Source organism: Gossypium hirsutum, chromosome A06 (genome assembly GCF_007990345.1).
Source record: "Gossypium hirsutum isolate 1008001.06 chromosome A06, Gossypium_hirsutum_v2.1, whole genome shotgun sequence".
Lineage (NCBI taxonomy): Eukaryota > Viridiplantae > Streptophyta > Magnoliopsida > Malvales > Malvaceae > Gossypium > Gossypium hirsutum.
Genome location: NC_053429.1, coordinates 127,003,443 through 127,026,151, shown reverse-complemented (window position 1 = coordinate 127,026,151; position 22,709 = coordinate 127,003,443). Strand labels below are relative to the sequence as shown.

Here is a 22,709-nt window from a genome sequence, read left to right as displayed (position 1 = left end):
TGGACGACAAGCAAATTAAAACATAAGATCATGTAATTTTTTTAAAATTTGAATATCTAATCTTAACCAAAATAGTATCATGTGTAAAGTTAAATATTTCCGATTAGAGCATTTATAAGCGTCATATTTTGTGGATTTTAAAATTTTAATTTTAATGTAAATAATAATCTTTAAATTTTTATGTTGATTTTGAAATTTTAATTGTAATGTAAACGATAATAGTTAAATTTATTAACCAAATTTTTTATGAGTAATATATGGATATGATAAGTTGATTTTGTGTTTTTATGAGTAATATATGGATATGATAAATTGATTTGGGATTACACAATATGTTGGACGTATCAATTTTGAAAAGAAAATGAATGGACTAAAATTTCAATTTTGAAAAGAAAATAATTAATAGACTAAAATTTAAAAAGTTCAAAATTGAAAATAGAATGATTTGACTTATGTTTTAAATGTGGGATGTTGCATCAATTCACTTTAGTTGATTCAGATAATCAAATGTTGAGTTTTTTTTTTTTTTTTTAAATAGTGAATAGCATATTCAAATATCAAAAATGGTTTGATCATTGTAGACAAATTTGAATATCAGACAAAATAATATTTCAACCCAAATACTGACATCCACAATTTTCCAAATATTCATACCAAAAGGGAAAAAAATAGACGAAATGGAATACACATTTTATCCCGTGAGTTAATTTTTTCAGTATTCTACCTGTAAACTATTGCTTAAACAGGATCCTATTTTGCCTTTTTCAGTCAAGGAAGAACCAGATCAAACAAATAACAGGCCTTGACTCGATAAATATTTATCGAGTTTTAACGGACACAATGTTGGTAATGAACTGGAAAGTATATATCGGAAACAGAGTTTGCATGAGAACTAGTCAAAGGGTAATAGAAACTTCACCTGCGAAATCACTGTTTCAGCTACTACTGACAGAGTTGCTCGACAGCCGTCACAATCTGGGCTGGCTGAACAACGGTCCATTCCTCCAATGTTCCGGCGTAGGGTGTAGGCACGTCCTGTGAAGATAAGCACATAATAGGAGCATCCAAATAATCGTTGAAATTCTCAGTGATGGCAGCGGTCAAGCTAGCACCAATACCACCGGTCCGCATGCATTCCTCCACGATAAGAACACGGTGTGTTTTCTTCACCGAGTTCCCGATGGTGTAAAGATCGAATGGTTTCAAAGACCTAATGTCGATTACTTCTGGATCATAACCCTTGTTCACCAAAGTTTTTGCTGCCTGCATCACGTGATATCTCATCCTTGAATAGGTTAGAATAGTAACATGTTCTCCAGGTCTTACCATCTCGGCTTCTTCGAGATTGCAGATGTAATCCTCATCTGGAATTCTCTCCTTGAGGTTGTAGAACAAAACGTGCTCGAAAAGTATAACGGGGTTCTCGCTTCTGATTGCAGCCTTCATTAAGCCCTTGGCATTGTAAGGGGTTGAACATGCAACCATTTGGATTCCAGGAATCGACTGGAAATACGACTCGAGACGTTGAGAGTGCTCGGCCCCTAGTTGACGTCCAACACCACCAGGACCACGAATGACTATTGGTATGGTGAACTGGCCACCGGATGTATAATGAAGCATACCACAGTTGTTGGAGATTTGATTAAAAGCAAGGAGGAGAAAACCCATGTTCATGCCCTCAACAACCGGTGTAAGACCAGTCATAGCAGCTCCGATCCCCATGCCAGTGAATGAGTTCTCTGCAATAGGGGTGTCGAGAACTCTGAGGTCCCCGAACTTGGTAGCCAATCCTTTGGTCACTTTGTATGAGCCTCCATAGTGACCGACATCTTCACCCATGACGCATACACTGGGATCCCTTTCCATTTCTTCTTCCAAACCCTCTCGTAGAGCTTCGAAAAGTAAAAGCTCATGCCTGGTGATACAACATAGATCTAGGTAAATATGTTACTGATAAGTGATGCTGACATGATATAGAGACTTGATGATGATAACAAGTACGGATACCAAATTTTGACTATGCAACATCAATCCATTTCATCGTGCAAAAACATAGACATATATATACATGCATGCATGCATACACCTGACATTCAAATGACACCTTTTTTATTCGACATTTGACACACAGGTCCATGGCATCTGGTCGATGACAATATAAGGACTGAGACGACTCATCCCACTAGAATTTTCAGGATTGCAACAGAAAAGAACAATGTTTGTTGAAACAAAGGCCTTTGAGAAGTCTAGAGCTCCCTTTAGAGGTGCAATGGGAGGGTGTTGAAACCTATGTTGCTCGGACTCTTCATTTTCTTTGAAGCATCTGTGTCCGACACTTGGTTATGTGGATATGATCTCCAAAGATCCTCTAAATACATGGAAAACCTTAAGAAAGACTAACCATACCCGTGTCAGATATATACTTAGATCCAACGCTTATACCGAAGTCCGAGTGTAATAGCCCGATTTTAGGCTTAGTCGGAACAGTGGTTTCGGGACCACAAATCCGACGAAAAAAAAATGTAATGGCTTGAATTTTCAGAGGTGTCGGAACGGTGATTCGAGATCACTAAATTCGACAAATGGGTAGAAAATATTATTAATTTAGTAAGTATAAGTTAAATATGAAGTTAGGAAAATTTTTGAAATAGTGAATAGTGCACTAGAAATAAATATTAAAATAATTAGAATCGAAATGAGGTATCAAGACCTCGGGGATTTTAAACTGAGCCATAAATATTTTTATAAATATTTATGGAGTGTTAAAAAGTTAGTATTAAAGTTTCGTTAAGAAATTTTAAAGTTCCGATAATTAATTGAACAAAAAGGACTAAATTGTAACAAATGCAAAATTTTGGAAAATGATTAAATAGCTTAAATGATAAAAGGAAGAGGGCTTAAAAGGCAAATAGACCCAAGGTCTATTTGGGCTGGACGGCAGAGGCATGAAATCAGCAAGAAAGTAAGGAGAATTAAGGGCAAAATTGGAAAATTGCAAAATTTGCTTAATAAAGTTAGGACCCAAGTGGAATTATCTAGATTTCTCTTCACTTTTCTGAATTCTCATCAGCTAAAACACCATGGAAGGGCTTCTTCAAGCTGGTTCTTCATATTTTTATTACAAGTAAGTTCAATTCTTGACTATTTCTTAAAATTTTTGTATTTTTATGACTTTTACAACTAGGCCCACTTGTTAAATCCATTAGTTTTTGATTTTATGAAAGAAGTTGAAAGTTGATATGAATATGTGCTGGAAGTATATGATGATTTAGCATGAAATTAGAGCTTTAAATTGTTCATATGCTGATTTTATTGAAAGAATTGAATAGAAAGTGAATGTTTGGGACCTAATAGTAAAAGAGTTTGAAGATAGAGTTATATGTGGAAATTCTGAATTTCAATAGTTGTGTAACAACTTATAATGTCTAGTAAAGTACTAATTGAGAAAATTAGATTAATTTAGGGGTTAATTGAGAAAGGACCGAATTGTATAAACTGTGAAATTTGGGGCAAAATGGAAATCAACATTTTGCACTAAAGCAGTTTTGGACAGCAGCAGTAGTGTAACTTTGAAAAATCACCAAAAATTGTAGAGATTGAATTAGAGGATAAGTAAAATATGAAACTAAAGCTTATTGAGTCTAGTTTCTTATAAAAGAAATGATGTGAGCAATGGAATTGTAAATCATGAGATATAATAGATTTTGTGAGACAAGGTCAGAATGAATTCGGGTTCCCCTGTTATGACTTTGGAAAATCATTAAAAATTGTACAAAAATGATTATGAGTTATAGTTTATATGGTTAGAATCCTTAATGAGTCTATTTTTATAAGAAACAAGCTAAAACATCATCCGAATTCTGTACAATGAGATAATTAATTTTTAGTGAAGAGTGGTCGGAACTGTCAGACAGCGAAACAGGGGAAACTTTAAAGAATAAACTGTACTATTTGGCTGAACCAAAAATTATGAAAATTTTATGGTATGAAGATATGTGAGTCTAGTTTCAGGAAAAATTAACGGATCTTAATTTGGAGCTCTTTAGCTCCGGATAAAAATAATTTAGTGACTCTGACTCGGATAAACAGCTTTGAATATACATGTTAGTGAATATTGAAATTATGGTTAATGTTGTTTAAGTGTGTTATACACATTAAGGATGTGGAATGGAGAGGAGGAGGAGGAAAATTGGGAAATATATGAATGATTCGTGTATAAATGGTGATATGTTTGATTATAACTCATAAACGATGAAATATGAATGATGCTTATTTTTGTGCATTATTGGTCATGGTTTAAGCTCATGTGTGAAAATAAAGTTTCATAGTATGTGTGTATGGTATATTCAGTATATGATTTGGCATGAAATAATACCATGAATGGTTTATGAATTAACACATGTTGGTAAGCCTGATATATGAATAAATGATCAAATTGAGCGGAACGCCGGATTTGAGTACTTCTGATCAAGTGACAAAGTGATAAGTGGTAGCTTTAGCTACACTTATCTGATCAAGTGACAAGTGGAAAGTGATAAGTAATAGCTTCGGCTATACTTATCTGATCAAGTGACAAAGTGATAAGTGATAGCTTCGGCTACACTTATCTGATCAAGTGACAAGTGAAAAGTGATAAGTGATAGCTTCGGCTATACTTATCTGATCAAGAGACAAAGTGATAAGTGATAGCTTTAGCTACACTTATCTGATCAAGAGACAAAGTGATAAGTGGCTACACTTATCTGATCAAGAAACAAAGTGATAAGTGGCTACACTTATCTGATCAAGAAACAAAGTGATAGGTGGCTACACTTATCTGATCAGGGACAAGTGATAAGTGATCATACGTAAGACCATAGTTATACTATGGCAAAGTGAAAGTGAAGTACTCAATTTTCCGTGACCGTTCCCTAATTTGATTAAGGATGGTAAGTGACAAATGGGCCCAAAAGAATTAAAGTAAATGGATAAGTGGTAGTGTATTTATATCAGGACGATGTTGTTATTCAAACTAAAGTGATATTTTCATTGCTAAATTGAGAATTTCATAAATATGTTATTGAATGGTATAATCAATAAACATTGAGTTAAATGGTAAATACGTATTAGTTTTGAATTTGATGTCATTGAATTGTACGTGAATTAAATGGAAATTGCTAGTGATATGATTTAAATTATGAACATGAGAAATTGCGAATTGAATGAAATGGAAATGAAGCATTAAATTGCATGAGTATGTATCGGGTCTCGCAGGCCCTAATTATTATGATTATAATATTTTGAGGATATATTGTGAAAAGTTATAGAAACATGTTAATTATTTTGAAAGTTTTAATTTTGATGAAATTTTATAACTCGGTTAAATACGTTTACAAGTGTATGTGTTTTGGTAATGCCTCGTACCCTATTCCGGTGTTGGATACGGGTAAGGGGTGTTACATTTAGTGGTATCAGAGCTACGGTTTAGTCGATTCTCGGACCAAACGTAGCATATGTGAGCCTAGCTATACATGCCACGTTATTACTCTTGATGATGTGATATCTCCGGGCTCTAACGAAATTGCTTTGTTAAGACAGAGATGATTTTCAATCGAGCTATTTTCGATAATGCTAAAAATGATATTGAGATAAATGAAATATGCTCACGTTATGTTGGAATTTGGAAAGGTAAGTATAAAAATTTGTGATATGGATGTGTTCATGTATGAAAAGAGATGACTATAAGTTTAAAAAAAAAGTTTATGTTGTGACAAGCTCATCCAAGTATGTTGGTGATTATATAATGCTATGTGCTCAACATATTTGATTAAGTGAATATGATAAGCAAATTTACTTAAATAGATGGAACGTGTGTATGTACATCTGCTTGAATAAGTGAAATTAGTATGTTCATATGATAGAATCTTATGTTTAATTGTTAAATTAAAGATAATAAGATATTTTGTTTTATGTCTAAACCATGAATATTATAATAGTATGAAAATTGAATTGGAAGTCAAATTGAGTAGAACGCAGAAATGAGTACTTTCGTTCAGTGATATGTGATGAATTGACAGAAAAGACCATGGTTTGACCATGGCAACATGTGAACATGTGATTATGTGATTCCGTGTAAGACCATAGCTGGGCTATGGCATCGGTAAGTGATATGTGTGATATGTGATTCCGTGTAAGACCATAGCTGGGCTATGGCATCGGTAAGTGATATGTGATTTCGTGTAAGACCATAGTTGGGCTATGGCATCGGTATGTGATTTGTGATTACGTGTAAGACCATAGTTGGACTATGGCATCGAGAAAACGAAGTACTCAATTCCGTAAGACGTTCTCTAATTTGGCAAATGTCGGTAAGTAAAATAGAAGCCAAGTATTGGAATTTAATTAGATATTAACGTTGAGCTTGAGTAAGTAAATTCGTTGTGTGAAATTGTGAGTGACAGAAAACATTTGTAATAAATAGATGTGTTAATTTGCTTGGAATGAATTACGTGGTTATGATGGTATTACATTGATGATGAATACAAAATCATATATATATATGTATCTATGAGAGCAAGTTGAAAGATTTATGACTTCACCATCACCCCCTTATCAGTATTGTTCTATGAAGAAAATTATCTTGATGAGACAGATATGTTTTTCAACTGAGTTAATTCTAATAGTATAGAAATAAATACTAAAATGTTTGAGTGAAAATGTATTGATTATGAGTTGAAACTCATAAAGGTATGGATCAAAGAATAAAACATTTTTTTTATTGATGAATGTTATAATTATACAAGCATATGAGTTATGATATTTGGATTATGATGCTATATAGAAATTTTGATTGTGAATTAGTGATTTGAGTTAGAATTTGTGTTGAGAACAAAAGTGATTAAAAGCAAATGTTTATTAAATGCTTTGAGAATGTGAACTTAGTAATGAATTGGCTATTTGTGATGGTATGTGTTATGCGCATTTATGTGTAAGATAAATTTGAGGCTTTACTACACTCACCCCCATATTAGTAAAATGTTACAATGAAATTTGTGAGATTTTGGTTGAATAAGCTTACGAGTGTAGTGTTACAGAAGTTCGTGTACGGGAGAATAATAATGTGGTCGGAAAAGTGAATGAATTAGAAAATGAGGACAATATAAAAAGAGAGAAATATTTGATAGTTCTGAAAACTACTCAGGTTATCAAAATGGATATCATTCTATATGGATTGTAATTTTTCGATACTTTGTGTAGCTTCAGATGCTGAAATATCGCTATCCTGATTTTCTTATGAATCTATGTGATTATCTGTAAAAGATATGAAAATCCAAAATCATGTGTGAATTTGAAATATACTGTGGAAGTAAATCATTAACCTACCATCTGGTAAGATTTTCGGGGACGAAAATCCCTAAAGGGGAGGAGAGTTGTAATAGCCCGATTTTAGGCTTAGTCGGAACAGTGGTTTCGGGACCACAAATCCGACGAAAAAAAAATGTAATGGCTTGAATTTTCAGAGGTGTCGGAACGGTGATTCGAGATCACTAAATTCGACAAATGGGTAGAAAATATTATTAATTTAGTAAGTATAAGTTAAATATGAAGTTAGGAAAATTTTTGAAATAGTGAATAGTGCACTAGAAATAAATATTAAAATAATTAGAATCGAAATGAGGTATCAAGACCTCGGGGATTTTAAACTGAGCCATAAATATTTTTATAAATATTTATGGAGTGTTAAAAAGTTAGTATTAAAGTTTCGTTAAGAAATTTTAAAGTTCCGATAATTAATTGAACAAAAAGGACTAAATTGTAACAAATGCAAAATTTTGGAAAATGATTAAATAGCTTAAATGATAAAAGGAAGAGGGCTTAAAAGGCAAATAGACCCAAGGTCTATTTGGGCTGGACGGCAGAGGCATGAAATCAGCAAGAAAGTAAGGAGAATTAAGGGCAAAATTGGAAAATTGCAAAATTTGCTTAATAAAGTTAGGACCCAAGTGGAATTATCTAGATTTCTCTTCATTTTTCTGAATTCTCATCAGCTAAAACACCATGGAAGGGCTTCTTCAAGCTGGTTCTTCATATTTTTATTACAAGTAAGTTCAATTCTTGACTATTTCTTGAAATTTTTGTATTTTTATGACTTTTACAACTAGGCCCACTTGTTAAATCCATTAGTTTTTGATTTTATGAAAGAAGTTGAAAGTTGATATGAATATGTGCTGGAAGTATATGATGATTTAGCATGAAATTAGAGCTTTAAATTGTTCATATGCTGATTTTATTGAAAGAATTGAATAGAAAGTGAATGTTTGGGACCTAATAGTAAAAGAGTTTGAAGATAGAGTTATATGTGGAAATTCTGAATTTCAATAGTTGTGTAACAACTTATAATGTCTAGTAAAGTACTAATTGAGAAAATTAGATTAATTTAGGGGTTAATTGAGAAAGGACCGAATTGTATAAACTGTGAAATTTGGGGCAAAATGGAAATCAACATTTTGCACTAAAGCAGTTTTGGACAGCAGCAGTAGTGTAACTTTGAAAAATCACCAAAAATTGTAGAGATTGAATTAGAGGATAAATAAAATATGAAACTAAAGCTTATTGAGTCTAGTTTCTTATAAAAGAAATGATGTGAGCAATGGAATTGTAAATCATGAGATATAATAGATTTTGTGAGACAAGGTCAGAATGAATTCGGGTTCCCCTGTTATGACTTTGGAAAATCATTAAAAATTGTACAAAAATGATTATGAGTTATAGTTTATATGGTTAGAATCCTTAATGAGTCTATTTTTATAAGAAACAAGCTAAAACATCATCCGAATTCTGTACAATGAGATAATTAATTTTTAGTGAAGAGTGGTCGGAACTGTCAGACAGCGAAATAGGGGAAACTTTAAAGAATAAACTGTACTATTTGGCTGAACCAAAAATTATGAAAATTTTATGGTATGAAGATATGTGAGTCTAGTTTCAGGAAAAATTAACGGATCTTAATTTGGAGCTCTTTAGCTCCGGATAAAAATAATTTAGTGACTCTGACTCGGATAAACAGCTTTGAATATACATGTTAGTGAATATTGAAATTATGGTTAATGTTGTTTAAGTGTGTTATACACATTAAGGATGTGGAATGGAGAGGAGGAGGAGGAAAATTGGGAAATATATGAATGATTCGTGTATAAATGGTGATATGTTTGATTATAACTCATAAACGATGAAATATGAATGATGCTTATTTTTGTGCATTATTGGTCATGGTTTAAGCTCATGTGTGAAAATAAAGTTTCATAGTATGTGTGTATGGTATATTCAGTATATGATTTGGCATGAAATAATACCATGAATAGTTTATGAATTAACACATGTTGGTAAGCCTAATATATGAATAAATGATCAAATTGAGCGGAACGCCGGATTTGAGTACTTCTGATCAAGTGACAAAGTGATAAGTGGTAGCTTTAGCTACACTTATCTGATCAAGTGACAAGTGGAAAGTGATAAGTAATAGCTTCGGCTATACTTATCTGATCAAGTGACAAAGTGATAAGTGATAGCTTCGGCTACACTTATCTGATCAAGTGACAAGTGAAAAGTGATAAGTGATAGCTTCGGCTATACTTATCTGATCAAGAGACAAAGTGATAAGTGATAGCTTTAGCTACACTTATCTGATCAAGAGACAAAGTGATAAGTGGCTACACTTATCTGATCAAGAAATAAAGTGATAAGTGGCTACACTTATCTGATCAAGAAACAAAGTGATAGGTGGCTACACTTATCTGATCAGGGACAAGTGATAAGTGATCATACGTAAGACCATAGTTATACTATGGCAAAGTGAAAGTGAAGTACTCAATTTTCCGTGACCGTTCCCTAATTTGATTAAGGATGGTAAGTGACAAATGGGCCCAAAGAACTAAAGTAAATGGATAAGTGGTAGTGTATTTATATCAGGACGATGTTGTTATTCAAACTAAAGTGATATTTTCATTGCTAAATTGAGAATTTCATAAATATGTTATTGAATGGTATAATCAATAAACATTGAGTTAAATGGTAAATACGTATTAGTTTTGAATTTGATGTCATTGAATTGTACGTGAATTAAATGGAAATTGCTAGTGATATGATTTAAATTATGAACATGAGAAATTGCGAATTGAATGAAATGGAAATGAAGCATTAAATTGCATGAGTATGTATCGGGTCTCGCAGGCCCTAATTATTATGATTATAATATTTTGAGGATATATTGTGAAAAGTTATAGAAACATGTTAATTATTTTGAAAGTTTTAATTTTGATGAAATTTTATAACTCGGTTAAATACGTTTACAAGTGTATGTGTTTTGGTAATGCCTCGTACCCTATTCCGGTGTTGGATACGGGTAAGGAGTGTTACACCGAGTAACATAGTTTGCAACCATACTGGAGTGCCTAAATGGCATTGTACCTTTAGGCACTCCAGTATCGTGTGAACTGCCTTCCACTACACATACAAATGGAAGCTAAGCTGGCTATAACAGAACAAGATCAACAATAAATTTATTTGCAAAAAATAAAACCGCATTTTATATTACAAAGAGACGAATGGTATCAAAATATCAAATGCATGAACCTTACACAACAATGAGGATGAAACCTTTGTTAAGCATGCAAGCAGGACTATGAGATTAAACAAAAGAAGAAAAAAAAAACAATATTTAAATAGAAGAAACCAATGGATAAATCTTATTAGAAAGGGTTAATATAACTTTTAGCCCCTAAACTTGGCAATCAGGTCCAGCATGGTACCTGTATTCTTTTGGGTCCACTTTAGTACCTAAACTTGGCAAATAAGTTTATTTTGATCCTTAAACTTGGATTCGTCAAAATTTGATAACATGATTCACTGAGAATATGCTACATCATCAAGTTTTTACATTTGATAAGTTCAGAGACTAAAATGGACCTAATTACCAAGTTCAAGTACCAAAACGGACAAAAAGGAATTGCCAAGTTCAGACTAAAGGTTATATTAACCCTCATAGAAAGCCTAAATACATTAAATTCCAAATAAGAAAAAAGATTAACAAAATTTGACAATCAATGCTAATAATATAGTACTACGATTTACATCTTTCAAATTTACATGAGATATTAGTATACTTAATCACTAGCTTTTAACTTTCTTAAAAGGCGTAATGTAAACTACGAAAGTTAAATTAAAAAACAAAATCATACCCTGGTTTCGAAGATGACGAAGCTGGAGAGCTATCAGCTTTAGTCTAAAAGAAATAAACAAAAATACAATCAAATTTAGCATAAAAAAAACTAATTAAAATTCAAAACATAAATAAAAAAAAAAGAAAAAGAAAATCATTACTGCAACTGCATTAGCAATCAATTGTTGAGCTCTTCAACCTTTGGAATTAAGATCGAAGTTCACACTTCCATCAGATCTGACCACTGTGAAGCTCGCTCGTTTCCGCACTGCATCAAATCAAATTTCAATTAAAAAAATGAAATGAATTGAGAAAAAGAAAAATCGGAGAAAAATTTAAAGTGAATCGAACCGGAGAAGGATCTAGAAGGAGAAGAAAGGAGTTTCTTGGAACCGGAAGAATTCGATGGTGATGATGATGATGATAAAGCTGCAACAGTAGCTCCAACTCCATGGAAGGTAGCCGCCATTTGGGATTTCGATTTGCACCCGCGAAAAAAAAATTGGAAAAAATAAATAAATTAAATTGAATTTCAAAGAAATGGAAACGTTAAATGAGTTAGTGATATTTATAGGAGTTATAAAGAAAATGAAAATGGGCGGAGAATTTGAGGATTATTTTAATTAATTTTTGTTGTGGTATAATTTGAGATTAGTCCCTTTAATTATGTTGAAACTAGACACTAATCTCCCTACTTTAATTTGCACACTTAGAAGGATTCGAGAACTTTGGGTGAAACTCGAATTTAGTATCTCAAAGTTCCAAAGCCTTATTAGTTATTTTTATAGAATTATCAACTGATGTATATATAGTTGTTGGAAATCAATTGGACTAACTGATTTAACGAGTTAAACCATAATTACGAGGTTAGCCCCTTTAATTATGTTGAAACTAGAGACTAACCTCTCTACATTAATTTGCACACTTAGAAGGATTCCGGAATTTTGGATGGAACTCGAATTTAGGATCTCAAAGCTCCAAAGCATTGTTACTTATTTTTATAGAATTATCAATAGATGTATATATAGTTACTGAAAATCAATCGGACCGATTAATTGAACTAATTGAACCAGAAATTGGTGGTCCAGTTAGTTTCAATAAACTAGAGTTAGATTGAATCGGTACAAAACTAGTTGAATTATATTTAAATTAGATTTAATATTTAATTTAATTTTTATAATTTATAAAATGGATGTTTATATGTTTTTTTTATCCATTAAATTTTTTATAATTTTTTCTAATTATTTATTAAATATTTTTAAATATTTAAGAATTTTCTTATTTTTTAAAATTTAGATAAATATTAAAACTATACATTAACTTTGATTTTGTGCGAATTTATAAATAAAATTTTAATTTGATTTAATTTTCACAAATTACTAAAAACACTATCGAATTAACACCACTTTACATTGATATATTGAATACACAAATAATTATTATTAATCTAATATGAAAATAAATGTATGTATTCATTTATTTAAATATATACGATTGAATTAAAATCGAAGGTTCATGTGCACATTTGAATCACAGTTTAAGTTTCATGTGCATGATTGTACCAAATAAAAGTTTATGTATCACATTTCACGTTGAACCAGAGTTTATGCATAAATTGATATCTACCCCATTAAAATGTTTTAATTTTGAACTGATTGAACCGAAAATCAATTGTCAGCTCAGTTCAACCACCGATTTATTTTTTAAAAATTCGATGTAAATTAATAACAGAACATATACAATTTAAATCAACCATTACAAGCCTGGTTGGTAATTTATAAATTTATTATTGATTGATTATGATTGATTTTGATTGAATGAACAAATAACAACATTGCTATCAATCTGATCATATTGAGAATATTATAAAAGTAATGACTAATCTAAAATTTTCAGCATGATAGAGGGACTAAAATCAGAATTAGACCTTTGTATTTGGCGATTTATCGAAGGCTATTTTGCTTTGGGTTTTAGGCTTTTAATGCTAAAAAATGGGCTGCGCTCACTTGCGTAGGTGGCGAGGTTTGATTGGATAAGAAAGTGAGGGCGTACCATAAAAGAAAAAGTGGTTGTTCTAGGGTAACCCACGCACCAAGACCAACTAAGAACAACTCTAACTAGCAGCTCGTTAATGTGGTTGAAATTGGATTCTTGTTCCAGAGGGAGCAGTTATCCAGTGCTGCCAAGTTACACAAGTCTATGATTTGGTTCCAATTAAAGATTTGATAACAACGCAAGTCCTTTTAAATAAAATATTTTTGTAACAAAAGCATTTTATAAAACTGAATTTGAAATTTGGATTAATTTGCAATTTTAAATTCGTCCCTAATGATTCGGAAATTGCAATTTTCGTACTTATTAGATTTGATCGTAGATTAAATAGATTCATTTATGGATTGAGTTATTCGTTTAAGCTTGAAAGCTTGTTTAAAATTTGAAAGAGTTTGAACAATAATATTGTGCCCAAAAAATGAGTTTGAAAAAAATAAATAGGTTCATTTAAGATATAAATATAGCTCGAACTTAAGCATTCAAAGCCCAAGCTCGACCTAATTTGTTTTTCTAAATTTATAATATATTATATTGTTTTATTTTTAAATATTATGTCCTTTATAACACAAAAAATAAATTTAAATATATATATAACAAAAAAAATATATGTATAGTAATATTTAATGTTGTAATGTATACATATTTAAGTTGTTTATATATATATAATTTTAATAAGTAGAAAATAAAATTATTAAATATTAAATTAAAAATATTTTTCATTTTAAAATTAATATAAGTGAGCTTAAAATGAGTTTGAGTTATTCATTTATAAATACGAACAGTTTTGAGTAAAGTTTTAAGAACATATTTCGAATTAAACTAAGTTGAAATAATAATAAAATTATTTTCAAACCAGAATCTAATCCGACTCATAAACATCTCTACTGTTTTAAGACTTTATCAATCAAAAATTAATTTAATTTTTTTTATAGTAAAGTTTGTTGTTGATGACTTGGTTTTTGATTTGATTATTACTTTTAATGCTAAACTGTTTTCTTTTTCCTCTTGAATTAATTCCATAACTTCAACCTCTGTTTCAATAAATGCTATTAAATGCTCTAAAATAAAATTGTCTATGGATGAAATTAGGTTAAGGCCAAGTCAAATAAAAAATTTAGGCTAGAGCTCGGTTTAAAAATGGATTTAAAATTTTACTTAAACTTAAATCGAATAAAAATGTTAAAATTTGACCCAGTCTACCCATATTAAATTTTTTTTATAATAAAATTAAAATGTCTTAATTACCTCGAGTGGGATGGTTTTGTGGGGGGTTTTAAAGTTTTTTTTTAACAATCTCATTATAGGCTTTGATAATATCTGCTCTTGTTAACACAATGCTTAGAATTACCTATAACCTCCCTCCAACTCATAAATAGAAGGATAATGCACTTCAGAGCACTCGAACCCACGTCCTCCTGCATTGGTAACAATGCTCATGCTAATATAACTAAGACTCAATCGACTCAAAGGGTTATTTTGCCTTCTATTGTTACTTGCTTTGGTTTAATATATAATTCGATATCCAAATTTAACACTTTTTTCAATATGGTACTTATACTATTTTTCAATCCAATATGTTAACGGATACTTGTATCTAATAAAAATTATATATTTTAATAATCAAATATTATATTAACTTTTTTTTATATACACAAATAAATAAAAGATATGATATGTTGCCAAACCCTATATCACATCAAAATATTGGTCCCCAATAGTTTGATGTTTCACTCTAGAAAGGCTATGAACTTATCAACAAATATGATCCCATTCACTGTTGTGTAAGGTTTTATGGATAGAATTTATCAAAAAAAAAAAAGGGGTTTATAGATAGAAACATTTAAAATATGGGTCGGATTTAAGTTTTATCATTTAAGGTATAAATTCGGCTCAACCTATTTTTATAATTTTTGTAATATATATATTTTTATTTTTTATATATAATGTAATTTATGTTTTATAAAATTAAATATGTAATATTGTAATAACATGAAAATAATAAACAATATATATGTTAATTTTCTATATTAAAATTTTAATAAAACTGACCCAATATAGATTCGGAATAGTCATTTGTAAATATGAGTAAGTTCAGGTAGAAATTTAAATTCATATTTCAGGCAGAATTATACTTTAATAAACATAAAATGTATTAATATCATACGTAAATCTAATTTGAATTCAAACGCAATCTGAAGCCACTGGCTTTCGATATACAAATGAGTAATCCTTTATCATGTTGATAATGATCTATTTTTTCCTATTCACACATTTTTGCTTAGTTCGGTCTAATTCTAAATGCATCCTTCCATTGTATTGAAACTGTTAAATTAGTTCTTTTACTTTAAATTGATAAAATTTGATCTTTATGTTATATGAAAATAAAAAAGTTAATAAATTACGTAACGTTATTAAATATTGTCGTTATATCGTTGGTTTGAAAATCAATAGTTTCGTAATTTATATGCGAGGAATTAACATAAATCAACAATTTAATAATTTATTTGCAACAAATAAGGAAAAAAATAAATAGTTTAAGTTGATTATTAACTTGTAAAATTTGATAGAGGGATGAAAATCATACTGTGTAAAGATAAGAAAAAAAGGCTAAATTTTGCTATTAGTCCCCATACTATGAGTAAGATATGGACTTAGTGCTTATGCTATAGCTTGACTAATTTTAGTACATGTACTTTTCAAAATTGAAATTGAAATCCTAATCCAAATGATAAGAGTCAAATCCATTAAATCAAGTTCTGCTATTACTCTTATACTATGTGTAAGTTGTGAATTTAGTCAATATTATCCAATTTGATCACTTTTTAGTCCCTATAATTTCCAAATTCTGAAATTTCAGTCTCTACTCAAACAATAATTGACTAGTTGTTAAATCAATTAAGTAAAATGACTTGGTTTTGTTTTTTTACAAGCATTATGTATTAATACCAAGCTGACATAGCATTAAACATGCGATAACATGTTTACTACACAAGATTTAAAAAAAAAACAAAAATTAGAGGTAAAGCCAAAAATATTTTTAGGAGGATCGAGATTAAGTTATATATTTTTATGAGAGCTGAAATACTATTTTACCTTTATATTGGCTCATATCTTTATAGTTTTCAAAAGAACTAAATCGAAATTATCATATTAGCTGCTCCCCCCCCGGGCTTTCAAGCATTTGATCGGGATTGAAATTTAAAAAATAAAAAATACAAGATTAAAAACGATTAAATTAGAACACAAGGACTAAATATGAAATTAATGTATATTATAGGGACTAATAACATAATTTAGAAAAAAATTACGTGGATCTATCTCATCCCACCATTTATATCCTTTTCCCTCTACCCATTTTCTACCTTTTTCCTTCCATTTTCCTTTATTCCTAAAGCTTCGTTTTCTCCTTAGGCACAGAATTCAACCCTTTTCTCCTTTCTTTCCCTTTAAACAAGGGGAAAAGAACAATGTCTTCGGTTTATCCAGATCCGGATCAACCCGAACCGGTTGATCACTTCGACCGTCTTCCTGATTCGGTTCTTCTTTTAGTCTTCAACAAGATCGGTGACGTTAAAGCTCTCGGCCGGTGCTGTGTTGTTTCCCGTCGTTTCCATTCCCTTGTTCCTCAAGTCGAAAACGTCGTCGTTCGAGTCGATTGTGTTATCTCCGATGACGATTGTTCATCTTCTTCGTCTTCATCGGATAAATCGCGTGCTCTCGTCGGTCCTTTTTCGAATCTCTTTCGTCTTGTTTTCGGGGGCATTGTTAAACCGCTTCAAGCTTTGGGTCAATTCCTTGGTCCTAAACGGTCGGTTTTGAATGAAACCCTAAATTCCCTTTCGTCGTCTTCGTTGTTCGTTGCTCCTGGTGTTGGTGATGATGGGGAAATGGATCATGGTGGGGTTACCCATCATTCTCCGACCCAGGTTCTTAGGAATTTTAACGAGATTCGGTTCCTACGAATCGAATTACCTAGTGGTGAGTTAGGGATTGATGATGGTGTTCTTTTGAAGTGGAGAGCTGATTTTGGGTCAACACTTGATAATTGCGTTATCCTTGGAGCTGCTTCCGTTATTAACAATGGGATTTCGCCGGAATTTGGCGTCGGCAACGGTGACGATAACGGTAGTATCCCAGAAACGTTTTATACTAACGGTGGCTTGAAATTAAGGGTTGTTTGGACGATTAGTTCGTTAATCGCAGCATCAGCGAGGCATTATTTGCTTCAACCGATAATTGCTGATCATAAAACGCTGGATAGCTTGGTCTTAACCGATGCAGATGGACAAGGGGTGCTTTGTATGAACAGGGATCAGCTCGAGGAATTGCGAGTGAAGCCATTATCGGCTTCTTCTGCTTCGAAAAGGACATTGGTGCCTGCGTTGAATATGAGGCTTTGGTATGCTCCTTACCTGGAATTGCCTGATGGGTTTGTTTTAAAAGGTGCTACTTTGGTTGCTATTAGGCCTAGTGAACAATCTGCTTCAAAAAACGAGGTTTCAGATGCCTCTTGGTTATCGAACGCTTTTGAAGGGCCTTATGGGACTGCGGCTAAGATGCTGGTTAAGAGAAGGACTTACTGCTTGGAGATGAACTCGTTTTGATACTCACCTTCGGATCTGCTAAGGTAAAAAGTCTCAATTGCTGTATAGAGGAGCAAATAATTTGATTCTATGTTATTGTTTAGTTAATAAGTTTAAGTTATTGGCACATATAATGCTATGAGGTGCATTCATTTACATAAGACCATCTTTAATTACATAGTTTTATGCTATTTATTTCTTTTGGTGATGCATATGTATTGAGGGGGAAGCATGCATATTGAATTGGTGGTTGTGTATGGTGGAGTTTGGATTTCAATTTTCATTTGAGTTGTGAGAAACCTTTTCTTGAAACTGCTTGTCCGGGTAAACATCACGGGATGCATTCAAAACTCGTATCTGGATTCTTGAAAATAAATGAACATATCCGTACTGGAGTTTTAGTAACTTTGATAGCATGCCTTCCCATCTTTGTTTTGCTTGCATTTCCTTTTTATTGATGCACATTTTCTGTATTTAAAGTTCATTTTGCTGTTTCCAGGGAAACAGGTTGTGCACAATGGTCAAGGGGGAGGATGGATAGCATGCTTTGGAAAGCCAATGCTCATACAAAAAATTGTTACATATTGTAGGGTAGTCTCAGGGCAGTTTCCTATGGATGCTAAACATTGCTTTAGACTGCCAGTGAAATTGATCCATGCTTGTTGATAATGCGGTGCAAGCATTTGAACAGATTGCCAAAATGCATCTGCTGGTTGTTTTACTAATCTCAGGCGTATGCTTGTCACAATGGACACCTACAACTAATTTGATGATGTAAGAGCTTTGAGTTTGTAGTCTCTTTTTTTTCTAATCTATAATCCTTCTATATGTGAATATTGTAGGTATATGATCATGCCATGCTTTATGTTATATCCTTATGAAGGTCATTAAGAATTGTAATTTACACTTAGCTTTTTAATGTTTATTTGATAAAGTTCCATGGATTCTTTGAACCATTCTATGGATGCACGATACAGGTCTGAACTAGATCTTAGTTTGATCGTATTAGTTCTATCCTGAATACTATGATATGATTTGGTGATAAAATAATGGTTGCCACTTCAAAACAGCCGTGTTAGGTGATGAAAGGGTTTCGATCTGAACTTAGGTGAAGATTTGGGTGAATGAAGACATCAACTATGAAAAATCAGTGTACAAGACTAAAATGTGCCCACTCTGCCTTGTTTCAACTAAGGTTACTATCAATAGTTATTTTGCAAATTTAACTTTTATTGTGTGGTCTGTGTTCTGAATGTACTTTGCTTGTTTCATCCCAAGGGAGATTCGGGTTAATAGAACTTTTAGTCTCCAAACTTGTCAATTAGATTCACTTTATTATTTTTACACTTTTTTTTTGTCATTTTGGTTCTTGGACTTAGATTTCATCGAGATTTGTCAAATAACAATGATGTCACAATTTTATAGTGTTATGCCATTCTTACATTTGCCAAGTTCAATGACCAACGTAGACATAGTTGTCTAGTTAAAGTATCAAAGTAGAAAAAAAAGTACTAAATACTAAAGTGGATCGAATAATCAAGTTCTTATTTTGGGATGGACATATATGTCAATATGGGATTGGGGAAAGGGTTGTAGATAATTAGATTCGAGTTTCTAACGTATTAGATATAAGTGTGGTTGCATGAAACAACTAGAATATCTATCAAGCACAAATTTTTAAAGAAAAGTATGGTTACCAAAATCAAAACCACCTTACATGAAATGAGTAGAAACAAATGTAGATCAATAACCTTGGGACTTGCAGCCACTATAGGATGCTCAATCAAGCACAATGATAGTTACTAACCCTAATCAGATTGACTATGAAACAAAGTGCTAACATCATAAGTGTGATTGTGTTTTAGACAAAGTTAAAATGCCCTTATGTTGTTACATATAATACAGTAAATTTGATGGAAACAGGAAATCCTGATCGATTCCTTTTTTGGCCTCCGCTTGCTTGTTTCGAGAGATGTTTTGTCTGTGGATGCAGTAAAGTAAAAAAAATCCCGGATTCATCAGATCATCTGCAAATAGGTATATATAGATATTAATGCTTGTAATTCTATTTGACCACTTAAATGATGGATGGGTACTGAGACCATTCAACACACTGTAAATTAGGCAAAACATTCATGATTTTGCATTTATAAATTCAGCTAAGCTTAAAGTAACAACAATGTTAATAGATATGCAACAAAGATTACACTCAAATCTTACCATATGCTTAGCGAGACTTCTTTACTCGTTTTGAGGGCCTTATTTTCTCTTTCCTCAAATCGTCGGGGATTTTGAGATCGATAAACGGCTGCAAATGGTGAGAAAATAATTACTATAGTGGAATGCTACTATTCCCGTAAACATAAAGCCATGAAAGTCCTTGAATTGATAAGGTAGGGATTGGACTATCCATGTATCCCTATGAATTGTGATAACAGCATTATAAATTAGGAAGGAATATTTGCTTTTCCTTTTCTTAATTAGCTGCTAAACAAACATGACTGAGATATAACTTTTTCTCCCAGTTCTAAAGGGGCAGTGACGATTAGCAGTAATCCGGAATGGTTGGAATATGTTCAATTATATACAAAAACATTTGCATATCATGCAGACTAGATATTGGAAACAACCACGAACTAAGGTTTCGTATGACAGATAATCATAATTATACATTAATAAGTTCGAGTCTTGCTCTATATTTATGAGAACAATGTGAAGAAAGTGTTGAAATCAAAAGGTGCATAAATGAAATACCTCATCCCACTTTTTCTGAAGCTCCAGAAGTTCTTGACATTTTGCTAGGCATTCAGCATGGTATACGGCAGCTAACTCTTTAATTAAGGCCTTCCTCTTAATGATGCCGATCACTGCACAAACATATATATATTGAGAGATAATGCGAAACAGAGCACGAGGTTCATAAATTGGAAAATCTGGACATCCTCCCTAGCAGAATAACTTTAAACCTGCTAACAAAGCTACCGCCCTGATATGATTAAAGGCATCCTATAACCAAAAGACCCTTGCTGTCATCAACCACATAATAGCTATAGTTCTGACAAAATCCTCTAATTAATTGAACACAGAGTGCGAGGTTCATAAAAGCATTCTGAGGATAACAACTAAACACTAAATCCTTCCCAGCCAAATAACACTAAAACCAATTGACTCGAGTGAAGGTCTCCTTAAACCACAACCCTAGCTCTCATCAACACCATAGATAGCTATAGTTCTGATAAGTACTTCAAATTATCGAACACAGGGAGTGCAGGGTTCATAGAAGCATGATAATCACAAAACTCTTAAGTCCTCCCTAGCTAAATAATTCTAAACCCATTAGTAAAGCTTTGGGTTCAAGTAAAGGCGTCCTTAAACCGTAATAGCTGTAGTTCTAACAAATGCTTTGAATTAATCAAACATAAAGGCTGTGAGATTTCATAAAAGTGTTTGATGATAATCACAAAACGCTAAATCCTCCCTGGCTAAATAACTCTTAACCCATTAGTAAAGCTTTTGGTTCAAGTAAAGGCGGCCTTACACCGCAAACCCAGCTCTCATCAACACCACAGTAACTATAGTTCTGATGAAGCCTTCGAATGAATCAAACACAGAGAATGCGAGGTTCATGAAAGCGTTTGATGATAATCACAAAACCCTAAATCCTCCCTAGCCAAATAACTCTAAACCTATTAGCAAAGCTTTTGGTTTGAGTAAAGGGGTCCTTCAACTACAAACCTAGCTCTCATCAACACCATAATAGCTATAGTTCCGATGAAGGCTTAGAATGAATCAAACACAGAAATGCGAGGTTCATAAAAGTGATGGATGATAATCACAAAACCCTAAATCCTCCCTAGCCAAATAACTCTAAACCCATTAGCAAAGCTCTTGGTTCAAGTAAAGGGGCCCTTCAACCACAACCCTAGCTCTCCTCAACACCATAATAGCTATAGTTCCAATGAAGGCTTCGAACTAATCAAACACAAAGAATGCGAGGTTTCATAGAAGTGTTTGATGGTAACCACAAAACCCTAAATCCACCCTAGCTAAATAACTCTAAACCCATTGGCAAAGCATTCTGTTCGAGCAAAGGCATCCTTTAAACCACAACCCAAGCTCTCATCAACACCATAAATAGCTATAATTCCAAAGTCCAAACCAATCAAAGAAGTAATTAAAAGGCTTCTAATTTTACATGTATGCATATGAATTCAAAACAAATGTTAGCCAGTTTTTTCTTAAGCAAAACAGATGATTTTTAAACAAATAATCAAACTTAATTAACTACAAACACACTTCAATTTTCTCAAAATTAAAAACCCAAATTCATAATAAAAAGAGAGAGAGAGAGAGAATAAAACATGAAAGCACAATAATCAAAATCCCTTAAATGGAAAAAGAAAAAAAGAAAACCCAGAAATAAAAAAAAAGGGAGAAAAAGAGCTACTTCGACTGGGATCGAATGGAGGCGACGGCGGAGGTTGTTGCTGTTCTTGGCTCATTGGGTCGGTTTTGAAGAATGTTTTGGCTCTGTGGCTTCTTTCGAAGTCCATATTTTTGTACTTTGCAAGCAACTCTAATACCTTTTTATGGCAGTGTCCAAAAGTGTTTGTAGTTAAAAAAAATGGGAAAAGGTTAAATTATGTGGGAGGTCCTTGTATTATAGACACTGTATCAAATTCATTCCTATATTATTAAATGGATCAATTTAGTCCCTATATTATTAAAAAGAATTAAATAAGTCCAAATTGTAACAAAAATAATATTTACCATATAAAAAAATGTCTTGAAAAATATTTTTTTCAATTGCAGTCTGATTTCAAACAAAACATTTCATTTACAAAACCATAAAAACTTTAAAAATATTAACTCTATTA

The 22,709-nt window shown here is 32.2% G+C and overlaps 2 protein-coding genes and 1 pseudogene across 4 annotated transcripts; 1 reads left to right on the top strand and 2 right to left on the bottom strand.

Moving 5' to 3' along the window:
• Nucleotides 1-669: 669 nt before the first annotated feature.
• LOC121230861 (pyruvate dehydrogenase E1 component subunit beta-3, chloroplastic-like) lies at nucleotides 670-11,957 on the bottom strand (annotated as a pseudogene).
• Nucleotides 11,958-16,598: 4,641 nt separating this feature from the next.
• On the top strand, nucleotides 16,599-19,256 carry LOC107960264 (F-box protein At5g46170). Of its 2 annotated transcripts, XR_005928985.1 has the most exons (3): nucleotides 16,607-17,876; nucleotides 18,332-18,606; nucleotides 18,903-19,256. XR_005928985.1 is itself a non-coding variant. In XM_016896571.2 (2 exons), exon 1 carries the CDS (start codon nucleotides 16,717-16,719, stop codon nucleotides 17,851-17,853), a length of 1,137 nt encoding a protein of 378 aa, XP_016752060.2. In that variant the 5' UTR covers nucleotides 16,599-16,716; the 3' UTR covers nucleotides 17,854-17,876; nucleotides 18,332-18,776. The 2 variants fall into 2 exon arrangements, 1 of the variants encoding a protein (XP_016752060.2); XM_016896571.2 differs by lacking the exon at nucleotides 18,903-19,256 and having other exon boundaries at nucleotides 16,599-17,876; nucleotides 18,332-18,776.
• A 269-nt stretch (nucleotides 19,257-19,525) lies between these two features.
• LOC121230860 (uncharacterized) lies at nucleotides 19,526-22,432 on the bottom strand. Of its 2 annotated transcripts, none has more exons than XM_041116366.1 (4): nucleotides 22,280-22,432; nucleotides 20,587-20,699; nucleotides 20,053-20,140; nucleotides 19,526-19,859 (listed from the first exon to the last, which is right to left on the bottom strand). In XM_041116366.1, the coding sequence occupies exons 1-3, from the start codon at nucleotides 22,383-22,385 to the stop codon at nucleotides 20,060-20,062; spliced, it is 300 nt and encodes a 99-aa protein (XP_040972300.1). In that variant the 5' UTR covers nucleotides 22,386-22,432; the 3' UTR covers nucleotides 19,526-19,859; nucleotides 20,053-20,059. The 2 variants fall into 2 exon arrangements, with proteins under 2 accessions (XP_040972300.1, XP_040972301.1); XM_041116367.1 differs by having other exon boundaries at nucleotides 19,526-19,813.
• Nucleotides 22,433-22,709: the final 277 nt, after the last annotated feature.

What these genes read in the sequence shown, in the direction of transcription:
- LOC107960264 (XM_016896571.2), top strand. Translation starts at nt 16,717, where the DNA reads ATGTCTTCGGTTTATCCAGATCCGGATCAACCCGAACCGGTTGATCAC.
- LOC121230860 (XM_041116366.1), bottom strand. Translation starts at nt 22,385, where the DNA reads ATGGACTTCGAAAGAAGCCACAGAGCCAAAACATTCTTCAAAACCGAC. An exon ending in TCCATTCGATCCCAGTCGAA is followed by an intron (nt 20,700 to 22,279) that starts GTAGCTCTTTTT and finishes ATGTTTGTGCAG; the next exon opens with TGATCGGCATCATTAAGAGG. An exon ending in TTCAGAAAAAGTGGGATGAG is followed by an intron (nt 20,141 to 20,586) that starts GTATTTCATTTA and finishes CACCATTTGCAG; the next exon opens with CCGTTTATCGATCTCAAAAT.